Source organism: Camelus dromedarius, chromosome 9 (genome assembly GCF_036321535.1).
Source record: "Camelus dromedarius isolate mCamDro1 chromosome 9, mCamDro1.pat, whole genome shotgun sequence".
Lineage (NCBI taxonomy): Eukaryota > Metazoa > Chordata > Mammalia > Artiodactyla > Camelidae > Camelus > Camelus dromedarius.
The window spans coordinates 77,922,372-77,929,573 of record NC_087444.1 but is presented as its reverse complement, the minus strand read 5'-3'; the positions used below and the strand labels follow the sequence as shown (position 1 = coordinate 77,929,573).

The 7,202-nt window shown below is 65.6% G+C and overlaps 2 protein-coding genes and 1 long non-coding RNA gene across 8 annotated transcripts in view; 1 reads left to right on the top strand and 2 right to left on the bottom strand.

The window, feature by feature from the left end:
- Window positions 1-139: 139 nt before the first annotated feature.
- Window positions 140-7,202, bottom strand: part of NAT14 (N-acetyltransferase 14 (putative)) — a 25,340-nt gene continuing 18,277 nt past the window's right edge. The window contains exons 1-3 of one of the 3 annotated variants that reach the window (XM_031459165.2): window positions 2,587-2,654; window positions 2,102-2,217; window positions 140-1,291 (exon numbers count right to left, since the gene is read on the bottom strand). In XM_031459165.2, coding sequence (XP_031315025.1) covers window positions 743-1,291; window positions 2,102-2,173 — 621 coding nt within the window. In that variant the 5' untranslated portion in view covers window positions 2,174-2,217; window positions 2,587-2,654 and the 3' untranslated portion in view covers window positions 140-742. Of the gene's footprint in view, window positions 1,292-2,101; window positions 2,218-2,576; window positions 2,655-7,202 lie in introns of those variants that run through there. The other 2 variants (XM_010991500.3, XM_031459166.2) reach the window with 2 other exon arrangements.
- Window positions 2,707-3,395, top strand: LOC135322128 (uncharacterized). Its single transcript, XR_010382463.1, has 2 exons — window positions 2,707-2,836; window positions 3,270-3,395. It is a non-coding gene; the product is annotated as an uncharacterized LOC135322128 (long non-coding RNA).
- ZNF628 (zinc finger protein 628) overlaps window positions 3,398-7,202 on the bottom strand; it is a 22,890-nt gene continuing 19,085 nt past the window's right edge. For all 4 annotated transcript variants that reach the window (XM_064489678.1, XM_031459256.2, XM_064489680.1 and 1 more), the window contains exon 2: window positions 3,398-6,702. In XM_064489678.1, coding sequence (XP_064345748.1) covers window positions 3,521-6,702 — 3,182 coding nt within the window. In that variant the 3' untranslated portion in view covers window positions 3,398-3,520. The remainder of the gene's footprint in view (window positions 6,703-7,202) is intronic.

Here is a 7,202-nt window from a genome sequence, read left to right as displayed (position 1 = left end):
CTCATTGCCTCCCCTGCTCCCAGTCCAGAACCCCCACCGCTGACAATTAATGTCAACCCTGGGAAAGGAGGAGTCAGACAGAAGGAGGGGTTCCGAGACAGACTGGAAAAGGCATCAGAGAGAGGGAGACAGGCGCACAGAAGTTTCAGGCTTTATTAGCAAACCGGTGTGAAAAACCAGATGGGTCTGACAGCCCCTCCCGGCTCTCACCTTCCGGGGAGGGGCTAGCTGGGCAACCCTGTGCCTCCCCCCCCCCGGGGGGGGCTCTCTACACAGACAACCCTCCTCAGCAAAGGCTCCGCTCACCCCCTCTCTGCCTCTGCAGACTCAACCCCTCCAAGCACGGGCATCGATCCCCATCCCATTCCCGGGGGTCTGCTCCCCGCTTGGGTTGCCCCTGCAGCAAGCCCTAACCCTGGTGGAGGGGCCTCCTCTCCTCCCACCACGTCTCTCTCCCAGGCCCGCAGCACGAGCGGCAATGGCCTGGCAGACAGACAGACAGACGGGGAAATTTCTCAGTGCAGACAGAACCAGAGGCAGGGGCTGGACAGGTCGACCTCTCTGAGAAGTTCAAACGCTGCAGACAGATGTCAGGCTGCGGTGGGGTCTCCTGCCCTTTGTGGGCCTCAGTCTCTGGGCCCTGGGTGGGCTGGGGAATCCACAGAAGGAGGGAGGCTGTGAAAGTGCCTGCACACAGCGCATGCTCACTAAGTGTTGGTTTTCCTCCCTCTGGGCTGTGGAGTCACAGGTCCTTGCCGAACTCTCTCACCAGCGGGTAGCCCATGCAGCCCCAGCTCCCCTCGGGCTGGTAGCCGCAGCCCTCCAGCATCCCTGCCACACCCCACGCCGCCACAGCCACCGGGACCACGAGCCGGGCCCGGGTCTCCCCCATGCTGCCCGCCCAGGCTCGAGTCCGGGATTCAGCAAAGGCCAGCAGCTGCCTGCCCACGCCTCGGCGGCGATGCCAGCGAGAGACAGAGAGGCGGGTGACCCGGGCCCCATCACCAGCACTGGAGCCTGGGGCCAGGGCCAGGACCCCGCACACGTCGCCTGAGCCCCTCACAGCCACCCAGGGGCCCCCCAGGCTGCCCGGTGGGGGCAGCGAGCCCCACCGGGCCCGCAGGCCCAGCTTCATGGCCACCACAGCCAGGAACACGGGCAGGAGGAGGGCCAGGGCAAAGGAGGCCAGGACGAAGCGCAGGCCACTGCTGGCTGCCGCCAGGAGGAGCAGGGCTGGCGGCCGTGTCAGGGCGTGGAGGGCCACGCGGTTCTCTGTGTCCTTCACACCAGCCTGTGGGCAGGAGGAACAGTCAGAGTGGGGGGCTCCCAGGGGCAGCAGGGACTAGGAGAGGAGGCAGACCTTGCCCAGGAAGGATCCGGGGTGGGGGCTGCTAGAGGCGAAGGCAGGCAGGTAGTGAGTTGGGGCCTGTGGCAGAGGGGCTAGGACCACATCTGCTGTGGGCATGAAGGAACACAGGGCTGGCACACCAGGCTTTGAGTGAGTGAATGGGTGAATTAGGAGCTGTGGGGCTCCCCATTCAGTGCAGGTGCAGGTGCATGTGCGGGGCACCAGGGAAGGCTGGATAGAGGAAATGCCCCAAGCCAGAGTAGCAGCACGCTCTCGACAGCAAGAGAGGACGCTAGAGGGGGACTACGGGTATTCGAATGCCAAGCTGAGGCCCAGGGATTCTGCTTTGAAGAGCAGGAAGTTGGGGTGTAGAGCAGACTGGAAGTGGGCAGACTACGGAAAGACTTGGTGTGCCATCGACTCCACAGCCCTCCAGCTGTTAAAACCCTTCTTGACCCCCAGGATAGGGAGAAGGTACTAGAGAGAGAAAGGGCCAAGCTAGTAAGTCTCTTAGGAGGAAAAGGCGGCTCCCCAGGAGTCAGGGCTGCCTCAGGAAGGTGGCCGAAGCCACTCACTAGGCCGGCCCTGCCCCTCCCAGGCTCTCTGGTGTCCCCGCCCCCCCACGCTTATTGGTCCCCCATTCTGCCCCCGCCCCGTTCCCAGGCTCCCTGGTGTCCCTCACCGGTACCCTCCACCCACCCAGGTTCACAGGCGCCCGGTCCCAGGCTCACTGACGCCCCTGCCCGCTCTCACCTTTAGCATCTCCAGCACTAAGGGTTTCTCATCTTCCCTCATCTCCCGCACCGACAAGTGGCTGGGGGCCATTGCAGCCCCCAGGCTCCCGCGCCCCCAAGGGAGCAGGCGTGCACCTGGCGAAAACAAGCAGGTCAGCGTCAGGAGGGCACCTCTGGTGCCCAAAGCACCCCAGAGCTGCGGACAAGCAGCAGCATGTCAAAGATAGGTCACTGAGGACGCTCGCGGCCCCCAAGCGAGGGTCGAGACACGGCAGGCTTCCTCCCAACCCAACGATCTTTCTGAAGTCTCCCAGGATGCCCCCAGGCTCTCCGTAAGGTTCAGCGATCTACGCCTGAACGGCCCGTGCACGTCAACAACTGGCAACACGGGGCTCCCTCCCAGGCTCCTGGGGAAGGGACCGCGCTTCTGACCCCCAGTGCCCAGAGCCTCTCTGCGCCCAACCACCCCCGAACGGCGTCGCGGGAAGTAGGACCTGCAAGCACCTCTGCGAGTCGCTTTGCTTTTGACAAGGGGTTGGGGGGGCAGGGTCGGGAAGGGGTCGCCGAAGGAAGTGACGTCAGACTCGCGCGCTGCGGGGGGGCGGGGCGGGGCCTGCACCCGGCCTTAGCAACTGTTGTCACACTTCTGGAGGCGGGTGGAGGAAGTCTAGCCTGGGCTGGGACTAGACCAGGGCAGGGAGCCGCGACCCTGACGGACGTGAGGTAGAGGGGGAGCAATGGAGAAAGGGGGCCGGTAGGAAGACCCACACGGACGCTGGCGGGGTAGAGGGCAGGAGGGAGAGGATGGGATCAGTAGACCCGGAGGGGTGGGGACGAGGAGCGGTACTTAACCGCACGCGCTGAAAGCCAGCTACCTTCCAGAAGTCCCCTTGTTGCTGAGCAACCTGAGCGCGGGGGTGGGGCGGGGCGACGAAGGGAATGGATCAATTCTCAGACTCCCGGGCCTTCGTGGGAGGGGCCGCGTCGCATCCTGAGCTCTCTAGCTCCCAAACTCACCCACCCCAACCCACCCGGGCTCTCAGTGACCTTTAGGGTAAGCATTCGCAGCCACCCGTTTTTTCGTGAGGGGATGGGTGGGGTGACTTACAGGGAACAAGTGACAAAACCAGGATTCTAGATTCCAGTGCCTCCCCGTATAGTGACCACTGCATCCCCTTTTTTTTAAGGACAAACAGAACCCCACACAGAAGTGGCTGGCCCCAAGAAGCAAAGCAAGTCACCTGTGAACCAGGAAGCAAGAGATGAGTCTTAACACTGACCTCCTACCCCACTAATAAAACAAAAACACAGGAGAGGAGATTCTGGTCTTTATTAGCAAGTCCAGCCTGCAGCTCCCCTCCCCCGATCTTAGCTTAGCCATGGTGGACAGTGCGTCCGGGTCTCTGTGTAGGGCAGGAAGAGGTAACAGTGGCTCTAGTCAAAACGTGTGCACCAGCTGGACTGCGGGCAGAGTCTGGACAATCTGGATAGAGGGTAGACCCTGTGAGGTCATGCCACCAGGTGCAGCTCCTGCAGGGACCACTTGTACCATCTGGGAGGCAGGAGCCGCAGGGAGGCCCGCAGGAGCAGAGGCCGGGCTAGGTGGTGGGGGGGCCAGCAGCTGCAGCGCGGCTGCACCTCCCCCAACGCTGCCATTCTCCAGCAGCTCTGTGGCTGAAGCACTGCGGATAATGAGCAGTTTCTGTCCCTGTGGGCCAGGGGCTGGCGGCTCAGCCAGCCCTGGGGGTAGGGTCTCCACTTCCTGCACACACAGCTGGGTCTGCTCCCCATCAGCCCCGCTCAGCACCAGGACGCTCTGCAACCCCTCATCCGTCTGCAGGGTCTCAAAGAGCACATCCTGGACCACACCAGTGCTGGCCTCACCATCACCAGGCTCCCCGGGGCCAGGGCCTGCCAGCAACTCCTCGGCTGCCCCACTCTGAACCACCAGTAGGTTAGGGGCCTCAGTAGTCATGGCTCCGCCACTGGAACTGGACAGCTGACCTGCCACAGGCTGGAGCTGGACCGTGGTCACCTCCTGTGCTGGCTGGAGCTGGACCGTGGTCACCTCCTGTGCTGGCTGGAGCTGGACTGTGGTCACCTCCTGGGCTGGCTGGATCTGGACCGTGGTCAGTTCTGGGGCTGACCGAAGGGGCTGGAGCTGGACCCCACTCACTTCCTGCGGCCCTGTCTCCCCACCCCCCACATTCTGCAGAACTATGAGGCTCTGCCCTCCCGTGCTGGCCCCGGTGTTGCTCCCTCCCTGCATCCCTAACCCTCCAGGGCCTGGCAGCCAGACTACTCCAGCCCCCTGACCAGCTTTCCCCCCAGCTCGTGGGCCCTGCCTGGCATGGCTGCCCCCACCACCAGTACTGGAGGGCAGCAAGATGAGCTTGGGGGGTGCAGGTGGGGGCGGGGGTGTGGAGGGTTGGACGCTGCTGGGGATCAGCTGGAGACCCTGGGCAGTCTGCACCAGGAGAAACGTCTGGGAGTTGGGGGCTGCTGGGCCCGGGGGTGTGGCCTGGGCCGTACCCCCTGCCACCTCCAGGGAGAGTGTGGCCTGGAGGTGGGGGAGGACGTGGACATCTTGGGTGGCAGAGGGGGCTGGGGCGGCAGCCAGTGGGGCAGGAGGCTGGGGGCCGGCAGGCGGGGCTGCGGGGCCAGAAGCAGTGTTGGCGGGGGCATGCGTCCTCAGGTGCCGCTGCAGGTAGGCGGCCATGACAAAGCTGCGGCCGCAGATCGGGCAGGCGAAAGGGCGCTCAGCTGAGTGGGTGCGCTGGTGCAGCAGCAGGTTGGAGGAGTGCGTGAAGGTCTTGGGGCAAAGCGGGCAGCGGAAGGGCCGCTCGCCCGTGTGTACGCGCTGGTGCTGCCGCAGGTTGGAGGTCTGGGCGAAGCTCTTGCCGCACACGCCGCAGGCGTGGGGCCGCTCGCCTGTGTGCACGTGCCGGTGGCGCCGCAGGCACGAGGTGTTGCGGAAGGCTTTGCCGCACTCCCCGCAGGCGTAGGGCCGCTCGCCCGAGTGCAGCCGCAGGTGGTACTGGTAGTGTGAGGACCACTTGAAGGTGAGGCCGCACTGGCCGCAGGTGAAGGCCCGCAGGCCCGTGTGCACGCGCTGGTGGATGGCAAGCAGCGACGAGCGCTTGAAGGCCTTGCCACACTCACCGCACTGGTAGGGCCGCTCACCCGTGTGGTCCCGCAGGTGATAGCGCAGCCCGGATGAGCCCTTGAATGCCTTGCCACACTCAGCGCACTTGTAGGGTCGCTCGGCAGAAGCCGGGGCAGGTGCGGGAGTAGGCGGGGCGGGGACGGGGGCCAGAGGCTCCTGGGGACAGGTGACCTCGGCAGCCTCAGCCTGGGGAGGCGGGCGCCCGGCCGCGGCCTCTTCCACGTGGCACTGCTGGTGTGCCAGGAGGCTGGCCAGCTGCGGGAAGGCGCCGTCACAGCTGCCACAGCGGAATGCCTGCCCGCCAGCCACCCCATGGCTGTGCTGGTGACGGGAGAGGCCGGCCACCGTCCGGAAGGACTTCCCGCAGGGGAGGCAGGCAAAGCCAGGGGCGGCAGCGACGCCCGGCTGGGGGTGCGGCAGGGGGGACGACGGAGTCAGAGAGGGCGGCGGGGGAGGGTCAGCCTTGGGTGGCTCGGTGGGCGCGTCCTGGGGCGGAGGCGGCGCCTCGGGCCCAGGGCAGGGCTGGTGCTCCAGGAGCAGCTCCTCGCTGCCGAAGCCCAGCTCACAGCCGTCGCAGCGGTACACCAGCTCCACTGTGGTCTCAGCCGCGGCCAGAAAGAGCTCGGGCACCACGGGCGGGGGCGCAGGCGGTGGGGGCGCAGGCGGGCTGGGGGGCTGGAGGTGCCGCTGCAGGTAGGCATCGGAGACCAAGACCTTGCCACCCGGCTCCCGCGGCGGAGGGGCGGAGGCGGAGGCCGCGGCCGGGGCGGCGGCCGCGCTGCCATGGGTGCGCTGGTGCAGCAGCAGGTTGGAGGAGTGCGTGAAGGTCTTGGGGCAGAGCGGGCAGCGGAAGGGCCGCTCGCCGGTGTGCACGCGCTGGTGCTGCCGCAGGTTGGTGCTCTGCGTGAAGCTCTTGCCGCACACGCCGCAGGTGTAGGGCCGCTCGCCCGTGTGCACGTGCCGGTGGCGCCGCAGGCTGGACGAGTTCTTGAAGGCCTTGGGGCAGTCCGGGCAAGGGTAGGGCCGCTCGCCCGTGTGCTGCCGCAGGTGGTACTGGTAGTGTGAGGACCACTTGAAGGCCAGGCCGCACTGGCCGCAGGTGAAGGCCCGCAGGCCTGTGTGCACGCTGCGATGGATCTGCAGCAGTGACGAGCGCTTGAAGGCCTTGGGGCAGTCGGGGCACTGGTAGGGCCGCTCGCCCGTGTGGCCCCGCTGGTGATACAGCAGGGCTGAGGAGCCCTTGAAGGCCTTGGGGCAATCGGGGCACTTGTAGGGCCGCTCTCCCGTGTGCGTGCGTTGGTGGTGCAGGAGCCGGGATGACCAGCGAAAGGACTTGCCGCACTCCCCACACTCATACTGGGCCGTCGGAGCGGGAGCCGCGGGTCCCGGCTTCTCCCCGGCCCCCTCTGCGGTAGAGGCCGGCGCCATGTCTGCGTGGGATCCAACCATCACACCTGACGAGGGATTCCGGGTCAGGGGAGGGCGTGTGCTCCCCCCACCTCCACCCACACACCGAATTCTCTCAACCCCAAACCCACACGCTGGCCCTTTAAGAGGCAAGGGGCACCTCTCTTAGGATTAGGGCTTCCTATGGCCCATGTCAGCCCTGGACTGAGAGGCTGCCCAGGATGGAAGACTTCAGGTGCTAAAATGGTAACTAACATACGGCAAATTGAGAGGAGTTGGTCACCCCCCTGATGCCGGCTGTCTCCTCTAGGGGGCTGGACATGGCCTTTAAGAGGCCAAGCACTGCCTTTAGGGCTCACTTCCCCTAAAGATAGGCAGTGCTCTTGAAGCAGGCTGGGGTCTCCAGCACCATGGCTTCAGATCCTTCACCTCACTCCCTCTGAAGACCTCCCCCTCCTTCCTGCCTCAATATCCATGCCCGCTGCCGTATCCTAAAACCCTTTCACTATAAACAAAGGCTCTGTGAGCACCCCACTCTGCACGCACC